Source organism: Dermochelys coriacea, chromosome 2, assembly GCF_009764565.3.
Source record: "Dermochelys coriacea isolate rDerCor1 chromosome 2, rDerCor1.pri.v4, whole genome shotgun sequence".
Lineage (NCBI taxonomy): Eukaryota > Metazoa > Chordata > Testudines > Dermochelyidae > Dermochelys > Dermochelys coriacea.
Window position 1 is genome coordinate 182,960,445 of NC_050069.1, and position 20,437 is coordinate 182,980,881.

Genomic DNA, 20,437 nt, shown 5'->3' on the forward strand with positions numbered 1-20,437 from the left:
CCCCGCCGGGGGGTGGTGCAGAGCACGAGGGCCGGCCAGCCACCTCCCTTCTCCCTTCCAGCGGCTGCCTGGCCCTTTCCTCGCCTTCCTCTTCTCCTTCGTTTCTCTCCTTCTCCTTCCTTCCTTCCTTCCATCCTGCTCTCTCTCTCTCTCGACTTCACATGCTGGAGAAGGACGAAAGCTTCTGCTCAAATAAATTTGTTAGTCTCTAAGGTACCACGAGTCCTCCTTTTCTTTTTGGAGGTCGGGGGCTGAGAGGGGGCTACAGGGCCAGCGGCATGTGATACCACCCATGTGGTGGCCGTACTGTACCCTCCCGCCTACCTACCCACACACAGCCCGCGTACATCCTTTGGAAGCCTATTCGGTCTACTTTCAGATGAGGCATGGGGACCCGCTATCAGGTAGTTGCTGTAAAAATGGGGGTAAACAGTGACACCCTCAACAGGTTAAAATGACCACTCTGAAATAGTTGCAGTCATTTATTTTAAGTGGTTACAGTCGCAGCCGTGTTAGTCTGTATTCGCAAAAAGAAAAAGAGGACTTGTGGCACCTTAGAGACTAACAAATTTATTAGAGCATAAGCTTTCGTGAGCTACAGCTCACTTCAGCGGATGCGTGAGCTGTAGCTCATGAAAGCTTATGCTCAAATAAATGTGTTAGTCTCTAAGGTGCCACAAGTACCCCTTTTCTTTTTATTTTAAGTGGGTGATGCTATATATTATTTCAAGGCATAAAATTGGGTTTCTTTGTGAGCTCAACGCATCACAGCAGCTATCTAAAGGATAAAACATATGCAAATAATCAGTGTACAGGAATCATTGAAAAATAATAAGACTGGTAACATTTCTAGTTACCATCATTATCATTATCATGATCTTTGTTGAGAGTGCATGGGTTTCCACTGTTTTCATTGCCTTGAACTTGGCATGTACATAGTTCTACAGACATAGTTGATTGTGCAGCAAGTCCCTACTGCTACAGGCACAAATAAGGTCTTGAAGAAGCTCAGAAGCGATTGGGCCCTTGAAGAATACAGGAAGTAATTCATCATCCACATTTTCCCATCCATGTTGCAATAGTGATCCAAAATCTTGTTTACCAACATGTGAAGACATCCAAATCTTTGTTTGCCAAGATGTTTTGACATAATCTTCAAAAGTGTCCTCACATGGTGGGAGTTTGGCCAGCAACTTATCCTTTATGATGGCTAGGTTGAAGCACAAGTAATTCAGGTCTCTTTGGTTTTTTTCTCCCCCTTGCTGTGGTCATACAGCAGTGCTACCAATCTCCTTGCTGCAGAAATTCTGACTTGTCCAATGCTCTCTTTCAATTTGACAAGTAAATTCCCTTAGTTTGACATGAAACACAGATTTTTTTCCCCCCGATACCAAATAGGAATGACACAGAATCATTGTGATGTTCCCCCCTGATGTTATCTGGACCAGTGATCTGTTAGGTCACTCAAATCCTTGACTCTGGGAGCCAGCCTTACCCCCACTACTGGGCTGTTTACGCACAGCCTCTGGCATGTAATCTGCTCCTTGGATTGTGCAACCAAATGACACTAGCCAATCTCTCCAGTCCCAGACACAATTCTAGGAACCTTCATCTTGCAGTGTCCAGTTATGCCCCCTGGACGCTGCAAGCTTATATGACTTCGTCAATTTAACAAAGAAATTGATATGTACCAGGCTTGTTATCCCAAGGGGAGTCTCTGACACACTTCAAATCAATCGTACTGCTTCAGGTAGAATAAACAAACAGATTTATTAACTATAAAGATAGATTTTAAGTGATTATAAGTCAAAGCATAACAAGTCAGATTTGGTCAAATGAAATAAAAACAAAATGCATTCTAAGCTGATCTTAACACTTTCAATACACTTACAAAGTTGGATGCTTCTCACCACAGGCTGGCTAGTTGCTCTTCAGCCAGACTTTCCCCTTTGATCAGCGCGTCAGTCGCTTGGTGTGGTGTCTGTAGATGTAGGTGGAAAAGAGAAGAAGAGCATGGCAAACATATCTTCCTTTTATCATATTCTTTCTTCTCTCTTGGCTTCATGCCCTCCACTTCAGAGTCAGGTGAGCATTACCTCATCGCAGTCCCAAACTGACCAAAGGAAGGGGGGTGACTCACTTGAGAGTCCCACAGATAATTTTGTTGCTACCTAGGCCAGCGTTCTTTGTTCCTGTGAGGCTGGGCTGGTTTTGTCCCATACATGCCCTGATGAGGTATGAACTGTCTCTCTGCTCTTGGAGAGTTTTTGCCTGGGCTTATTTTAAGCCATGAGGATACATTTCAGTTTCATAACTATGCACATGAAATTATAACCTATAACATTACTGTAACAACAATTACTATAACATCACTATAACAGCAATGCTCAGTGCATCATGAGCCTTCCACACCCAACATGACAAACTTTGCATTGGATACCACATAATCATTTTACAAGGATGAACATGGGGGTCCTGGGTGTTTCCCCAAGGTACAGAGCATCACAATCATATCTTGTTAATGTATATAACAGGAAGTAAGTTGCAGAAGTCAAGAGTGAGTGTGCCACAAATTGCATGTGTGGGTATGAAGAAATGATCATCAGTTGTGCTGGTCATGGTGTCTGTTTTAATCCACATGTTATCTAGGTGTTCCATTTTTGGAAAATAGAGAACAGCAATAGCCAAGACATCTGTATTAGCAGACCTAATTACTATGGTTTCTTTAAAAAAAGAAAAGGAGTACTTGTGGCACTTTAGAGACTAACAAATTTATTAGAGCATAAGCTTTCGTGAGCTACAGCTCAAGTGAGGTGTAGCTCACGAAAGCTTATGCTCTAATAAATTTGTTAGTCTCTAAGGTGCCACAAGTACTCCTTTTCTTTTTGCGAATACAGACTAACACGGCTGCTACTCTGAAACCTATGGTTTCTTTGACACCAAGAGACCCAAAAGCCATATGGCACATAAAGCATGCAGAAGTATCCTTCTGTCCACTTCCTCTTGAGTACTGTACAATTCTTGGGCTTTTTCAACTCCCTACACTTTCTATCGGTAATGGATTTTGCTACTTCACCATTGCAAAAGGCTCCAGCAAGAAGAAGTTCTTGTTCTGGGTAAGCTTGCACACTCTCAGGTGCATTTTGAACCATATAGTCACAGAGGAATTTTACAAGTAACTGTTGGATACCACATTTAAAAACTTTTTCCATGGAGGCATAGAGCGTCCTCCAGCAACCTGGTATTTCTTTCATCCAACCTGTGGAAGTAAAAAAGGGATAAAGGCAGACATTTTAGTTTCTTAGGAATAGAGTAAGAGTCAGGTTAACTCTAACGCTAATAATGTGAGACTTTAAGGCAGAGCCTGGGCGAATGGGAAGCGAGTGGGAAAACTGTAAGAGATGCTGTTTTGACTTTGTGTTGGATAAGAATGGAACGCAGACTGTAGCAGGAGCTGCTGAGAAAAAGTAAGATGTCAGGAAGGAATATGTATAAACAAGACGCAGCAGTTGATCATTATTGTATGTAACAAAAGATATAAATGCTTGCTCTTATTGTTTATCGGGCGGAGATCTGCCTAGGAAGGGGGAATCCCTATCCATGCACACTCTCCTCCTTGCAATTGCTTGAGAATAAACTGTCTCTTGCTTGTTGCAAACAACATAAGAATGAAGACTGCATTTTTCTTCCACAAACCTTAGATCCTGCCTGGCACTGTCTTTCTGCTGTTTTCACAGAGTTTCTGTTATATCTGTCAAAGACTCCGATTACAGAATTAGCTTTGTCAAATCCTTTTAGTCACCAATTCATCAAATATGTGCATTTTGTCTCCAGCCATGGTTTGTATGACAACCATTACATCTCTGATGTACACTGTGGTTTCTTTGTTACATGCTCTTAGCTCTGGTATGGCCAACCTGACCCTGAAAAGGAGCTAGAATTTACCAGTGTACATTGCCAAGGAGCCACAATAATAAGTCAGCAACCCCACATCAGCTGCCCCTCCTCCCCCGCTCCCAGGACCTCCCACCCACCAGCAGCCACGCTGATCAACGCCTCCCGCTCCCTCCCCCCCACCTCCTGATAAGCTGGGAGGCTCTGGGGAGGGGGGAGGAGTGAGGGCACTGCAGGCTCAGGGGAGGGGGCGGAAAGGGATAGAGTGGGGGCAGGGCCTGTGGCAGAGCCAGGGGTTGAGCAGTGAGCACCCCCCAGCACATTGGAAAGTTGGTGCCTGTTGCTCCAGCCCCGGAGCCAGTGCCTATACAAAGAACTGGATATTAACCTCTGAAGAGCCGCTTGTGGCTCCAGAGCCACAGGTTGGCCACCCCCATCTTAGCTGATGAATTCTTTCAGTTTGAGCTTCCAGCTGACACTCTAATTCACGTTCGTCTGTTCTTCTCATTGTTCCATCAGCATGGAAGAGAGACATAGGCATAGGTCCTATTCGGTGACTAAAAACAATTGCCATTGAAACATCATCTCTGCATCTTGCTAAGGACAGGGGTCTGTGGAAAACAATTTCTGGACTGAGCTTCTGTGATTGTTCTGCCCTTGCCAAATTTAAATTTGGTCTTCTTGGCCATGTCAGCAAATGTTTTGCTTCAAAATTTCTTGACTGGATTGAAGAAGCTACATGTCCCATCAGAATCAAGTACACCTCTCACAAATTTCTCCTTTTGTTCTTCACCAACATCTGCTATTTTCAGAAGAGACTGTTGCACATCTGAGGTTATACAGAATCATAGAATATTAGGGTTGGAAGGGACCTCAGGACGTCATCTAGTCCAACCCCCTGCTTAAAGTAGGACCAATCCCCAACTAAATCATCCCAGCTAGGGCTTTGTCAAGCCTGATCTTAAAAACTTCAAAGGAAGGAGATTCCATCACCTCCCTAGGTAACGCATTCCAGTGCTTCACCACCCTCCTAGTGAAAAAGTTTTTCCTAATATCCAACCTAAACCTCCCCCATTGCAACTTGAGACCATTACTCCTTGTTCTGTCATCTGCTATCACTGAGAACCATCTAGATCCATCCTCTTGGGAACCTCCTTTCAGGTAGTTGAAAGCAGCTATGAAATCCCCCCTCATTCTTCTCTTCCGCAGACTAGACAATCCCAGTTCCCTCAGCCTCTCCTCAGAAGCCATGTGTTCCAGTCCTCTAATCATTTTTGTTGCCCTCCGCTGGACGCTTTCCAATTTTTTCACATACTTCTTGTAGTGTGGGGCCCAAAACTGGACACAGTACTCCCGATGAGGCCTCACCAATGTCGAATAGAGGGGAAAGATCACGTCCCTCAATCTGCTGGCAATGCCCCTACTTATATAGCCCAAAATGCCATTGGCCTTCTTGGCGTCCCGCAGCCCCCATTGGCCTGGAGCAGCAAACTGTGGGAGCCGTGACCAGCCGAACCTGCGGACGTGGCAGGTAAACAAAGTGACCCGGCCTGCCAGGGGCTTTCCCTGAAGAAGTGATGGACCACAGTTGAGAATCACTGCCATAAGCTGATGAGAGACAGTTGATGTGAGATTCTTTTTTAGTCTCTACAGGTAAGATCATGAATGGTAAGTCTTCCTGAAGACTAAAAAAAATTGATAATAAACTTCAATAATGACATCTTTATATAATATTTAGATCTTCAAAGTGTTGCTTTATAAGCAATAACTAAGCAGGGCTTCATCCTGCAGCTCCTCAGTCATTTGAATAGTCTTTACATGAGTAATAACATTCAATTCAATCAGTCTGTTTACTTGAGACTATTAAATGTGTAAAGGATACAAGAACAAGTCCACAATTCTTACAATAGAGTCCCAGGTTATTAAGTATTATCTCTTTACAGATAGAGGAAATGAGGCAGAGAGGTGAAGTGGCTTGTCAAAGGCCACAGAGAAATTCAGTGTCAGAGACAAAATTAAAAATTAGGAGTTCCAGGTTTCAGGGCACCACCAAACTGCTTTCTCTTAAGGTCAGAACATATTCCACTGAAGTCAATAGCAAAATTGTCATTCAGGGCTGCAGGATCAGGCTGTGACATTCCCTTTGTTGTTGTCTGGACCTGTGATCTGGTAGGTCACTTCAATTCTTTACTATGGGAACCAGCCTTACCCTGCTCTGCTATGAGAACCCCCACTCCTGGGCTGTTCATGCACAGCCTCTGGCGTGTAAGCTGCTCCTTGCATTGTGCAACCAAATGACACTAGCCAATATCTCTGGTCCCAGACACAACCCTAGGAACCTCCGTCTTGCGGAGTCCAGTTATGTCCGTTGGACACTGCAAGCTTATATGAGTTCACCATTTTAATAAAGAAATTGATATGTACCAGGCTTGTTATCCCAAGGGGAGTCTCTGACATGCTTCAAACCAAATCCACTCCTTCAGGTAGAATAAACAAACAGCTTTATTAATATCAAAGATAGATTTTAAGTGATTATAAGTCAAAGCATAACAAGTCAGACTTGGTCAAATGAAATAAAAGCAAAACGCATTCTAAGCTGACCTTAACACTTTTAATGCCCTTACAAACTTAGGTTCTCACCACAGGCTGGCCAGTTGCTCTTCAGCCAGGCTCTCCCCTTTGATCAGCGCTTCAGTCGCTTGGTGTGGTGTCTGTAGGTGTAGGCGGAAGAGAGAAAGAGAGAGAGCATGGCAAATGTATCTCCCTTTTATCACGTCCTTTCTTCCCTCTTGGCTTTGCCCCCCACCCCAGAGTCAGGTGAGCATTACCTCATTGTAGTCCCAAACTGACCAAAGGAAGGGGGGGGTGACTCCCTCGATAGCCCAACAGATTATTTTGTTGATGTCTAGGCCAGCGTCCTTTGTTCCTGTGAGGCTGGGGTAGGTTTGTCCCAAACATGCCATGATGAGGTATGAACTGCCTTTCAGCTCTCAGAGAGTTTTGCCTGCATCATGAGTCTTCTGAAGACACCCAACATGACAAACTTTGCATTGGATACCACACAATCATTTTATAAAGATGAACATGGGGGTGTAGGGTGTTTCCCCGAGGTACAGAGCATCACACACGCTCTCAGTCGTTAAGCTTCTTTGTGGAAATCAGATGAAAGGACTCTCTTTCTAAAAGCACAAAAAAAAATGTTTCAGGAAAATCTCAGCATTAACACAATACCCAAGGGCTCAGACAATAACAATAGATTAAAGCCTATAATTATATAATATTTCTCAGCTTCAACAGAAGTTCTATTATATATAAAATATACTTTAGGGAACAAAAGTCTGTAGGGAACAATCTGCCCTGGCAGCCAAATGATTAGTTATTAGGCCTTTTCTGTCTCACTTTTTTGATTGTTAGTATAATTTCAAGAAAGAAAAGTGATATGAAATATTAGCCACTGTCTCCTTCAGTGATGAGCTACACCACTCAATACTACAAAAAGGGCAGGGGAATACCTACTTTTCATATTCAATACAGCAAAGAAACGAAGTTTGAAACTGCTCTCACTAGTATGCATTTTGTGATGTAGACATTGGATAAATCCTAATTATTGTTTCCGAATGAGATTTTTGTCATTGTTCAAAATTCTCTTTCCTGCTATGTGAGGCAATAGAAAGGATAAAAAATTCTTCTGCAAAAAGCCAGGCCATGTAATAAAATAGGGAGCCTGCTGCTATATTTTAAAGCAACTTGCTTGCCATATTCTCTGCATATTCTGCAGCTTGTCCTATTAATTTTGTACCCATGTACTTATGAAAGAGGAAGGGAGGTGGATGCTGTGATATACACAATTGGAACAGTTACAGACACCTGCAAAGTGCACCTTCCTTATGGAATTTACTCACTCTGTGCATAGCTAATATACAAACAACACAATTAACCATATAAAGAAAAGGAGTACTTGTGGCACCTTAGAGACTAACAAATTTATTTGAGCCTAAGCTTTCGTGAGCTACAGCTCACTTCATCGGATGCATTTGGTGGAAAATACAGAGGGGAGATTTATATACACACACAGAGAACATGAAACAATGGGTTTTATCATACACACTGTAAGGAGCGTGATCTCATCTTAAGTGATCACTCTCCTTACAGTGTGTATGATAAAACCCATTGTTTCATGTTCTCTGTGTGTGTATATAAATCTCCCCTCTGTATTTTCCACCAAATGCATCCGATGAAGTGAGCTGTAGCTCACAAAAGCTTAGGCTCAAATAAATTTGTTAGTCTCTAAGGTGCCACAAGTTCTCCTTTTCTTTTTGCGAATACAGACTAACACAGCTGCTACTCTGAAACCTGTAATTAACCATATGTTAACCATAGCCCTCTTATGGTTAGCTGTCAGATTTTAATAATATTGACTGCTACTATACCATTGGCACAATAATTAGAGGGACTTTCTTTATCTGTTACTGCATTCATAACTAATGACAACCAGGAATTGCCAACCCTTTTTTATTTGCCGTGATGCTTCTTTAATGGATATGCTTTAAATCAAATTTCTCTGATTAGAAACACATTTCCACATCCACTCTAATATTCTCTTAGTTGAAGTCTCAAACATACATTTCTATTTCTCAGATAAAGGCTTAAATTCAGCAGAATTTTATCTTCAGCTTTTCCACTGCAAATGACTTTGGAATATACTTTTGCACGTAATTCTGCTTATTTGCTAGTAGTGTGACCATTTGCAGAATTAATTAGTGTAGAATTTGTATTTGGTTCTAGTTTAGACAAATTATATGTATGGAGATAGGGCATATCACAGGATGAGCTGGCTTTTAGAGGAGTTGGGACTCAGTGCACATGTGCCAGGCTTAACTCACCTCCCCAGATGAATGAAATGAGAGCAAAAGGGTCACATGATGGACAGCATGTGATAAAAACAAAAAAATTGCCTTCTGGAATTGAAGAGCAGATAGTGAGCAGAAAGGAGAATTGTGAGCATTGTTCTATAGAGTGGGAGGCTGGTCAGGAAAAAGCCTCTGAGAGCTAGTCTATATTGGTCAGGGGAATTCTTTGAGTTTTGTGTTTAAACAACACATTGTGCCCTGAGATAAGGGCCTGAAATAGACTTGTGTGTGTCATTCATTTCTCTTTGGACTGGTGAGACAGCCACCAGTGTATAAGGGAAATGGAGGGGAGGAAGGACAAGGAAGTTAGTGATAGCAGAGAGTGGAGTTCAATAGTATGTCTGCATGTTCTACCGAGTATGAGGAAGTCAAAACTTGCTTTATACAGATACAACATTTCTACTTGGATATTAAAAATAGTCAAAGAGGCAGCAGTTAAAAAAAACAAACAAAAAAGATCATTAGAAAAAGTCTACAACTTTGTTAAAACTACAGAAAAAGGCAATGAGGCAAATGTTGGAAAAAATACAAAAGTACAAACAAAGGCTCCTATCCTGCACAAGCTGAGCATTAAGTACATGAGTAATCCCATAACATCAGTGGGACTGTTCAAATGCTTAAACTTAAGTATATATGTCAACAGAGAGAAAATTGTGTGAAAATTAACTCTAAATTCCTACAATTCCATAAGAAGTGCGTAGGTATCCCACAATACAGTATGATTTCCCACAAGGCAGTATGCCTGAAGATGGCATGGAAAACACTGGGATGGCTTCCTACAGTGCAGTATGCCTTCTGCAGTACAAATTGACACTGTCTGGACAGAATGCACTGGCATCAACAGTCAAGCGTGAACACACTGCTGAAATAGTTTTGTTGTTGACATTGTATTGGCTGAACTTTTGCTGGTAAACTTTCTAGTGTGGACAAGGCAAGGTTTAAAAACAACAACATAAAAAAGAATGAAAAATGAAGTTTCACACATACAAGAAAGTAGGAAAGGTTAAAAAAGTGCCTTTCACTGCACCCTTTCTCCCACACTTGCGTTGTCTGCTTGGTTCTGCTGTTAAAATTAGCTGAGCATCCACAACTCCTGAGGTGCAGCACCTCAGAGTCAATAGGACTAGTCACAATATTTAGTACCATCATCACACTACAAGCATTGCCACTTTGGATGCCAATCCAAGATGGGGCACCTGTGTCCATCTTTAGCTTGTAAACTCTTTTTGAGTTGGGATTGTTTATAGTTTGTGTACATGCATATTGTTAGTGCTAACCAAATTAAATGACCAAAAAACTTGGCTAATGCAGAGTTAAGGTTGCCCAGTGGTCTCTCGTGCCCTAACAGAATGTGGAGAATGCATAACTTAAGCTTCTGAAAACCAAGAAATGAAAACTTAAGGTGACACAAATGTAAAAACTCTGAAAATTAGGAAATACAAAGTTATGCTTCCCCGTGCAACACAGTCTTCACTCTGCTCTCCCAGGAGTTGGCAATAGCCACTGGAATTGATCAAGAAGAATGATTCACTTTGACCCTTTCCCCCAGCACCCCCAACTCAACTTTCCTCCTTGCCACTCCATGCCTCTCATAAGCTTGGAGGGGCCACGGAGAGGTGGGAAAGTTGTGGGGCTGTGAAGTGTGCCTATACCAGTCAGAGACACCAAGGGGCAGAAGAATGGATGCAGAGTCCTACCTCAAACCTGGGCCCAGTATATGGGGAGCAGCCTCTCCCTATCCATCTGCAGCACAGGAGGCTGAGAGGTGAGAAGTAGCCCATTCATCTCAATTAGATTTTCTCAGCAGAATGAGAACATCCCATAGAGATAAATATAGCTTGAAATAGTAGGTCTGAGATGTATGAACTGCACCATTCATCTCAGAGGGTGTTCTCATGCCGCTCCTCAGTGTCAGTACTTGTGAACCTGTCCTATGCACTAAGCATGTTGTCAGTTCTCAACTCTTCACCTCCTCATGTGCTCCAAACATTCCTGTTCTCAGCTCTCCATCCAGAGGGGTAGGGTCCTCCCAGATCCGGACACACAGAGGCAGAAGGGAGTTAAGGAGAGGATCTCACGTGAGGGGGGAGGGGAAGGGGCTCAGACTCCCTCAGAAAGGCATGGCTCCTCCAAATGTCAGCTCACATAAGAGGGTCAGGGAGAGGGTCCCTCCAGAAAATGGAGTAACTTCTAAAATAGCTGTACTACTCAGAGCCCATTTCCCAAAAGTATAAAACCACTTTGATGCAGACAAATGGTAGTAACATTCCCACTGATCATTCTTAGATTTCTGACAAAGGCAGAGTTTAAATTCACAGCGCATGGGTGCAGCTTAGGTTCAATAGCCACAGCATATTCCTTTAAACTACCCAGCTGTTGGAGCAACAGCCTACCTGGGAACCGTCTTGTTTCAGCAGGGTCCTAGTTTTGCTGCATGGGCATGTGCACATTTCATTCTTTGTGGCTCCACCTATTTTTGTAACAACTCCGAATAACTTCTTCAAGATACCATCCCAGAGGGGCAGTGGGTGCCATCCACTAGCTGAAATAAATCCCGAGTGACAGGTTAGGGAGGATCAGAGCCATAGTCTCAGCCCTAGATGAGGGCAAAAAAGTTGGAAGAATTAGTTGATTTTGTAAATAGTAGATGCTGTATCTCAGGAACCCCATAGTCAAATGATCCCAAATTTGTACCAGTAACATTACAGAAAACTACGAGGCACACCAAATTTCAAGCCAATCTAGTAAGCACAAGAATTTTTGGACTCTTAGAAGAGTCAACTTTTAAACGGAAAGTGATGCTTAACCGAAACTTAGAGCAGAGCTGGCACTCTGTTATAATATGGTATTGATGCTAGCGAGTGCAGAGTTAAGGCCACAATGACATTGTTGTTTAGGCCTTGCCTACACCACCTCCCTGAGAGGTGGTTGCTAGAATCCTTCTGTCAACCTAGTGCTGTCCACACTGGGGGGGGAGGGAGAGTGAAGTCAGTTTAGATACGTCTCTTGAGAGATGTAGTTATACCAATGGAAATTCCTAGCGTAGACCAGACCATTTGATGTACCATTGCCACCTGTGCGGAAAAAAACCTGGGCCATCCAGGAGGACCCGGAGCCCATCAAACCGGACAGCTGGTGGCAGGGTATATCCAGCACCTTTGCGGATTTCCCAGGGCAGCTACCACCAAAAAAGGGACTGTCCTGGGAGAGCCTGGACAAGAGCCAACCCTAATTTGGAGCCTCATGGTCAAAGCCCCTGCGTTTGCCATTGAATCTGGAAGGAGGCGGCGGAGGAGCGCTCAGCAGCTCCGCAAATCAGGCCCTGGTGGCACCTGCCCCGCAGCCGCCCCCAGCTACGACTCCGCGGGAGCACGATTACTCTGCCATCCATTGGCTAGGGCTGCTGGCGGAGGGAGCTCCGAGCGCTATTCACCCGCCGCCACCCGTCAGCCCTCTCTTCCGATAGCGGCGATTGGTTAGGTCTGGTTTCAATATGGCGGCCAACGCGACTACCAACCCGTCTCAGCTCCTGCCCCTCGGTAACTAGCGCCCCCGCCCAGGGACAGGGGGTCCTGGGTTTCTCCGGTCCGGGGTCGGCGCGGACTCCGTGTTTAGGCTGCTGTCGGTGACGCTGGGCTCCCCTCCCGAGCGGGTTGGGGGCGGGTCTCGGGGCCCCTTGGTGCCGTTTGAAAGAAGAGGGAACTTGCAGGGCGGTGACGTCTCAAGGCCGGGGGCCCGCCCACCCCACAGCTCCCGGGCGGGAGGGGCAGCGCGCGCGCGCGCGCTCGCTCGCTCTTGGCGTCGTGCCGCCTGTAGGAGAGCGCGCGCCTCCTCCCCCCCCCCCCCCCCGGGCCCAGCTTGACGGCAGGTGTGTCCCTCCCCCGGCTCTTCAGCGGGGAGCCTTCCAGCGGCGGTGCAGCTTGGGCTGAGGCCTGGCAGCATCTGCCGCACCAGAAGCGGCGCGTGCCGGCAGGGCTGCCTTTCCCCAGACGCAAAGTACCCCGCTCCCTGGGGGCGCCGCGTTTCCCGGTGCCCCGCGCCGCTGCGTGCTGCTCTAGCCCTTGCTCCGGCGCTTCCCCAGGCCGCCCCTGAGCTCTGCAGCAGGTCCGGGCCTACACTCACCGGCGGCGGGAAGTGCAGCCACCCAGCCCCGCCGCCGGTGAGTGCGGGGGAGGAGGGGGGTTCCCTCCTGCCCCCCAAGCCAGCCCATCCCCCCGCAGAGGCCTGGGGCCTGCCCCCCGTCAGGGGGCTGCATAGGGCCGCAGACTAGCTAGGGATGGCGCTGCCAGGTGGGGGTGGATGTTGCTGGAGCCCCCCCCCCCATCCGGCGTGTCTGCAGTGCCCCCCAGCATGTTCTTAACTCGGGTGCCGCCGCTAGCCGTGAGGGGCAGACCGGCTCCTCCGGGAGCCGGGGCCGCGATTCCCAGCTCGAGGAGACCCAGCCGCCAACTCTGGCCCAGCTCCCTCGCTGCGGCAGTCGGAGTCCCCGTGCAGTCTGTGGGGTGCCCGGCTACGGGCTACGCTCCAATTTTAACTTGTTGAGATTTAGTGCAGCTGTCTCTCTTCCTGTTGGGGATCATACCCCCAGCTACACGTGTAGAGACCTGCCTGAAGACTCATCAACTCGGCACTTGTCTACACTTAAAACGCTTCAGAGTGGACACTATCTATCCCAAAGGGAGGAGTTCTCCCATCGCTGTAGATAAACCACCTCCCTGAGGGCTAGTCTAAGGGCTTGTCTACACTGGCATTTTACAGTGCTGCAACTTTCTCGCTTAGGGGATGTGAAAAAAAAAAACCTGCCCCCCCCATGCAGCAGTGTTGTAAAGCGCCAGTGTAGACAGTGCACCAGCGCTGGGAGCCACGCCCCTTGTGGAAGTGGTTATTTAGAGTGCTGGGAGAGCTCTCTCCCAGTGCTCTGCCCTGACTACACAAACCATGTTAAAGTGCTGCCAAAGTAGACTAGCCCTAACTAGAAGCTACGTTGGCACAGCTGCTCTGATGCACGTGCACCGCTGAGAGAGCTCTCCCAGTGGCATAATTACTCCATCTTTGTGAGAGGCGGAAGCTGTGTCGGTGGGAGAGTCTTTCCCACTGTCATAGCACTGGTATGGATAGTGCTTAGGTTACTGAGCGATGCAAATTACAGGTTTTTTCACACCCTTAAGCAACATAAGTAATATCAATGTAGACTTGCCCTGAGAGCGGTAGCTAGGTCAATGGACTTAGGTTGCCTTAACGCTGTTCAGGGATGTGGATTTTTCATACTGCAGACCAAAGTAGTTTAATGGACCTAATTTTCTAGTGTAGACCAGACTAGTTTGAGTTTAACCCCAGGCTCCCCTATAACCTTTAATTGAAACTGCTAATCAGAGTTAAATATTGAGTTGCCAAGAGTTCACTGCTAGTTTAACTGGAGTTAAGTGTACACTTTTATTTTCCAGTGCGATATACCCATTGATGTAAGTAGGGCTCTGCATGGGCAAAGGGATTTCCCAGGGTGAATCTGATTGCAGGGTTAAGGCTTTTGTTAATGGCCAAGTAAGAGAAATCTCTTGTCTCCATGTTATATTTAATTTTTTTTAAGTGACTTATGCCTGGTCTGCCCTTAAAACTTAGGTCAACCTAGCTATATTGTTCGGGGTGTGAAATAGTCACAGCCCTGGCGAGAGAGTTAAGCCAACCTGAACCCCATTGTAGAGACAGTGCTAGATCAACAGAAGAATTCTTCCATTGACCTAGCTACAGGCTCACAGAGAAGTGGATTTACTATAACAATGTAAGAAAACCCCTTTAGTTGCTGTAAGTCTCTGTGCTGCAGCTGTGCTATTGTAGCATTTCTAGTGTAGACATACTCATACACATCGTTACAAGAGAGTGGAGTGACTACCGAAGAACCTCAGAGTTACAAACTGACCAGTCAACCACACACCTAATTTGGAACCAGAAGTATACAGTCAGGCAGCAACAGAGACAAAAAAAAAAAAAAAAAACAAAAAACCCAAATACAGTAGAGTACTGTGTTAAATGTAAACTACTTTAAAAAAAAAAAAAGGAAAGCAGCATTTTTCTTCTTAATAGTAAAGTTTCAAAGCTATATTAAGTCAGTGTTCAGTTGTAAACTTTTTTGTAAACCAAAACATTTTGTTCAGAGTTGCAAACATTTCAGAGTTATGAACAATCTCTCTTCCTGAAGTGTTTGTAACTTTGAGGTTCTACTGTGTATAGTACCAAAACAAGTTGCAACTTTTCTTTTAACATTTAATAAACTGAATCTGCAAAATGTTGTGGGAACATTCTTTCAAGCAAAGAGATGGTGATGTCAAAAAACAGTGTATTGCTGGGGGAGGAAAAGTAACCTCGGTGAGCAATTTCTTGGCAGCTGACCAATGGTTGGTTGATTAGTTTCTCCTACAGAAATAAATATTTTCTCAAAATAACTTTTCCTTATGTAAGATTATATTTCTCCCAAAGATTTCCTAGAATCAGGAACATTAAGAAAATTTGGTTTATGATTAATAGGATACAGACAGAAAATGTGTTGAAGGTTCCGAAAATGTAAATTATTGATATACCTGGAAAGTGCCTATCACATTGTGGGCACTACCAAAACAGATGATGAACAGTAATAATAATATTCTAGCTTCACTACGAAGTCAGTTGCTACATACTTAAGCTTGAGAGGATTATATTTTTATCCGTAAATATTGGTAAAAATTGATTTCACTGTACACAAACTAATGAAAAAAATATTTCCATCGATACTTTAAATTTACAAGGGCAAAGTAAGAAAAATGTTGCTTGAGAACTTATTAGAGTTTGATATAAGGATATTTGTATATTTTGACAATTTATTTTTACATTATAAAGCTTTAAGTTTTTAAATTTCAGTGTCTGTCATTAAATAATTGTCAGATCCCCCATAATTTACTGTAGCTGTGAAAATTTAAATGGATTAAAAATTGGGGTAGGGGGAAATGCTTAAAGCCCATAACTTTGCAAAGCTGTGAAAATACAGATAAAAAGCTTAAAAATAAACATCTGTCAAAATTATAAAAGTGAAAATTAAATTCTGCTAAGCCGATATATAGTGCTCAATGTGTTGTAGGTGTTTTACGGATATCTTAGGATGCACATTATGTATAATAGCGGATATAAAAATAAAAACTATTTTTGCATATACAGTTGAGTATTCTTGGCAATCATTTTGAATGTGTACAGTTTTGCCACATATTCTTTAAAAGGAATGTGTTTAAAAAAAGATGACCATTTGGTATATGTTTAAATTTAGATTGTAATCTTGTATAAAATATTTTCTGATTTACAGAGCTTGTGGACAAGTGTATAGGTTCACGTATTCACATTGTGATGAAGAGTGATAAAGAAATTGTTGGCACACTCCTAGGATTTGATGACTTCGTCAGTATCCTTTAAATGGATTATTTGCTATTTACCAATCTTCTTTTTAGAATAAGCTTAATTATTTAGCTGTTTGTTTGGATATTTTGAATTGGGTGGCTAGAATGTATGCTTCTACATTTTGCATGGATAAATATGCCACACTAGCTGAAATTTTAAAAATTAGGCCACACCATTTTTATAAAATGAAAATACAGGTAAAGTTATTAAATCAAGGATATTTTAGTTTTTTGTTTTCCTTGATGGTAGACTTCAGATATGGTGTTAGAGGATGTTACAGAGTTGTAAGTATTGCTTCTGTTTGTGGCTACTGTGTGCTTTTTTTTCTTTCCCATTTACAGAAAAGGTATATTGAATTAGGAAGCAAACCATTTTGACCTCTTTAAAAGATTTGACACAACTAAGTAATTTTAGGCTTCAAATTTAAACTATTTGTAAATAATCCAATGGGGATTCATCCTGTACAGCCAGCTCTTAAATAGCTGTGTGGCAGGTGGCAAAGTCAGGTGCTAAGTGTGCTTAAAAATCGGGTTAAGGATTTTTTTAATTTATTTTTTTGGGTATTGAAGTCGGCCTCACAGAATGACTGTCACACATTTTGTCATATTAAATGTTTTAACATTTCCTGTTTGGCACCCTTGATTTTTTCCCCTGAACTCCATGTTGAATTCTCCATTAGTTTAATGTTTGCTTTGACACATAGACAAAGAGTTAAAAAGTAGGTGTAGTCTGGGATAAGAAGGCATTTGTTTCCTTATCTTGCAACGTTATTCATGTTGCCAGTTGAAACTCTTTTTCATATGTTGAGGGCAGTGGAGGGTGTCCCAAAACTGTATTGTGATTCATCTAAATTCTGTGTTACTCTTGGTAAATAACCCAGCCTGTTATAGCGCCGTGTGTAACTACAGCTCTTACCACAAATCCAGATTTATTTTGTAAACTTTATATACTAAATATTTTTCTTCCTAATGTTTGATCAGCGAAATCACACCTGAAGGAAGAAGAATCACAAAATTAGATCAGATCTTGCTAAATGGAAATAACATAACAATGGTAAGTCAGGTGTACTACTTGTTTTTGCACTGGTTCTTAGTATATGTGGAATTCAGTTATTGACTAATTCATTAAAGTAAGATTGAACTCATGTTTACTTTAAATTTTAAACACATTTTCTGACAGAGTAATCCTATGAAATCTCATACTGTAATCCTAGTCTTAAATTTCTTGATTACACATGTTCCATGTTATGTTTTGAAAACAAAAGTGAAAATATAAGCATGAACTTAGTTGTATCTTAATGTACAGTAAACTTAAAACATAATGCTTCTGATGCATGCGAATGAGGGCTGAAGCAGTAATTAATTATTGTAGGTCTGATCCTGCAGCCAATATCTTATTTTTCCTATTGCTTGCTATGAGACTATGGGCCTGATTTTTCACCAGGGAAGCTTAAGGCCCACTGTAATCAGAGGGACTAAGTACTTGCTTAAGTGTTGTAGGATGAGGACCTGAAGGACTAAAGACTGCACAATAAATATCTATCATGGTAATCTGTTTTGTCTATTGTCTTTAAAGAAAAAAAAAACTACTTCAATTTTTGTTTCTTTTCTTAGAGAGAAATGTCAGTAAAATAAATGATAGTTCCTATATCTTTTTTTACATTTCTTTCTTTAATATTTATTGAGTTAAAGCATCAGCTCTTAAACTGTATTCTGAAGAGAGCACATGGTGCTGTCTTGCCTATTTGTTACAACTGCATCTGCGAATGTCCAGGCTCTTCATTGCAAAGCAAGTCTGTTTATAAAAGCAGCTGAAAATGAGCAGCCAAGCTGTATACCTCTATTTGGGGCTGCTGCTACACAAGAAGAAGAGGAGGAGGAGACAGGAGCAGAAAAACTGTTCCTCATTTAGGAAGCAAACTTTATAGTCTACCTACTTTTAAAAGTGTGCTATTGTGTTTTTAAACTGAAAATCTTCTCACCAACTGAATGCCAAAGAAAAGAAAATTAGTAGCAGTTTTTTATCTAGACATTCCTTTTTATTGTGTTGAATGTTCCTACATTCCTTGGTTTCTCATTCCTGAAACATATCTATGCATGCATTTATCTGGTGGCAACAGATTCCCACTGGAGTGAGGAAAAATTTTATTCCATCATGACTTGTTGGCTAAAATACATATATAAAATGAGAACATTTACATTGGTAAATGTTCTGCTCAAGTACTGATCAGTCATGGTATAAATCAGGGGGTCTCAAACTCAAATGACCACGAGGGCCACATGAGGAGTAGTGCATTGGCCTGAGGGGTGCATCATTGACACACACCCCTTGCTGGCCCCGCCCCCACTCCATCCCTTCCATGAGGCCCTGCCCCTGCCCCACTTCTTCCCACCCCTTTCCTGCCCCCATTCCAACCTCTTCCCTGAAGTCCCCACCCCAAGTCTGCCCCCTCCCTGCCCTCAGGGGCTGTGGGGTGTGGGCTCAGGGCAGGGAATTGAGGAGCAGGGTGCTCAAGGCAGGGAGTTGGGGTGAAGGAGGGAGTGCAGGGTGTGGCAGAGGGTTAAGGTGCAGCAGAGGTTTGGGGTGCAGGCAGGGGGCTCAGGGCAGGGGGTTGGGGTGCAGCAGGGAGTTGGGGGACGGGGTGCAGGAGGGGTTCAGGCTCTGGCCCGGTGCCACTTACCTAGAGCGGCTCCAGGGTGGCAGCGGCGCGCATTGGGGCCAGGGCAGGCGCCCTGGCCCTGGCCCCGGTCCCGCTCTGTCCGGGAAGCAGCTGGAACCATGCCCCTGCGGGGGGGGGGGGGGGGGGGGCGAGGGCAGAGGGCTCTGTGCGCTGCTTTTGGTGCTCCTCCAGGTACCTCCCCGAAGCTCCCATTGGCCGCGGTTCCCCTTTCCCGGCCAATGGGAGTGCGGGGGGCAGTGCCTGGAAGCCAGGGCAACTCTGGTTCATGCCCCCTTCTCTCCCCCCGCCCCCCCGGGCTGCAGGGATGTTGTGCTGGGGGGGGCTGTAGTTTGCCCACCCCTGGCCTGGAGGTAGGCCTGGGCGGGGGGGTACGGGTTACTTGGCGGGCTGCAGGATATAGCCCCGCCAGCCGTGTGTTTGAGACCCCTGGTATAAATGATATACAATATAGGCTAGAAAATTTAAGAGGAATAGGAGAATAGCAAGTACAGGAAGGTTCACATTTCACTATCTTATAAAAGCTGTAATGTCACTCATTTTATCTGATTATTTAGCTGCTCTTTGTAAGAGTAGAATTAGGGGGTGATTTAGTTCAAATTGGGTCAGTTTACCTATAAAGGTACACGTGTGTTATGTTCTAGTATTTTAAATTTTTCATCTGTTGTAAACATATTTTCAGTAGTGTTTAATAATAAATATGTACAAAGCCATATCTGACAATTCTCACTTTAAATCTTGAAATCAAACGTGTACTATGTTTCTTCATACTGTATCTCTTAAATTGTCCTTTTCTTATACAGCTGGTTCCTGGAGGAGAAGGACCTGAAGTGTAAATTGATTCATTTGTCATCTATGAAGACTCTTGTTATATGTTCTGTTATCTCAATGGAGTGCTTTTAGTTTTTGTTTACATTTTGAAGTTGATATTCGATAAAAAGTAAAATTTCCTATTCAGGGAAGATGTATTGCTGATGCTGACTTTGTAAGTTAAAATCATGACTTTATTGTAAACACTGATCTGCTGTTCAGAATAAAACAAACATTTTCTTTTTGTTAAATATGCTGGTTGGTTTTATTTAATGCAGTAGAAAAGATATCTGCAGTTATAATAATCTTTAAAAATAAAAAATAGGAAGAAACAAGGCACTTGAGATCAGAAAGTTAAGGCTGAGACTCAATCTCTAAGTGGCTCCGAAGTATGCCCATTCTCACTTATATATGGTTCAAAATAGTACCATTCAACAGTAAGTAGATTCTTCTGGATGCTTTTCCTCTAGGCCCAGAGGGCTCAGCTCATTGGATGTGATTCCATGTTTGTTAGTGCTTTTCTAAATAAAGTAAGAAAACGGTGCAGTCTTTAATGCAATGGACAAGAAAAATGGAGATTGGCTCTAAAGTATGCCCACTGCAGCTTATTCCTTCTTTACACTCTTTCCCTTTGGTCTCCTCCTGCCTTGGAGAAAGATCACAGCTGCCTGCCATTACTACACAGATGTGCAGGAGAGAGGGATGGACCCTGGTGTACGTAACTAAT

General features: G+C 43.5%; 1 protein-coding gene and 1 long non-coding RNA gene across 3 annotated transcripts; one reads left to right on the plus strand and one right to left on the minus strand.

Moving 5' to 3' along the window:
* Positions 1-2,400: 2,400 nt before the first annotated feature.
* Positions 2,401-12,562, minus strand: LOC119852045. Of its 2 annotated transcripts, XR_006279220.1 has the most exons (4): positions 11,198-12,560; positions 6,723-7,073; positions 6,535-6,605; positions 2,401-3,259 (listed from the first exon to the last, which is right to left on the minus strand). It is a non-coding gene; the product is annotated as an uncharacterized LOC119852045 (long non-coding RNA). The 2 variants fall into 2 exon arrangements; XR_006279219.1 differs by having other exon boundaries at positions 6,535-7,073; positions 11,198-12,562.
* LSM5 (LSM5 homolog, U6 small nuclear RNA and mRNA degradation associated) lies at positions 12,200-19,961 on the plus strand. The gene is made up of 5 exons (XM_038392862.2): positions 12,200-12,343; positions 16,132-16,227; positions 16,480-16,507; positions 17,204-17,276; positions 19,704-19,961. Exons 1-5 carry the CDS (start codon positions 12,298-12,300, stop codon positions 19,734-19,736), a joined length of 276 nt encoding a protein of 91 aa, XP_038248790.1. The 5' UTR covers positions 12,200-12,297; the 3' UTR covers positions 19,737-19,961.
* The last annotated feature ends 476 nt before the right edge of the window (positions 19,962-20,437 follow it).

What these genes read in the sequence shown, in the direction of transcription:
- LSM5 (XM_038392862.2), top strand. Translation starts at nt 12,298, where the DNA reads ATGGCGGCCAACGCGACTACCAACCCGTCTCAGCTCCTGCCCCTCG. An exon ending in GTCTCAGCTCCTGCCCCTCG is followed by an intron (nt 12,344 to 16,131) that starts GTAACTAGCGCC and finishes TCTGATTTACAG; the next exon opens with AGCTTGTGGACAAGTGTATA. An exon ending in TTAGAGGATGTTACAGAGTT is followed by an intron (nt 16,508 to 17,203) that starts GTAAGTATTGCT and finishes ATGTTTGATCAG; the next exon opens with CGAAATCACACCTGAAGGAA.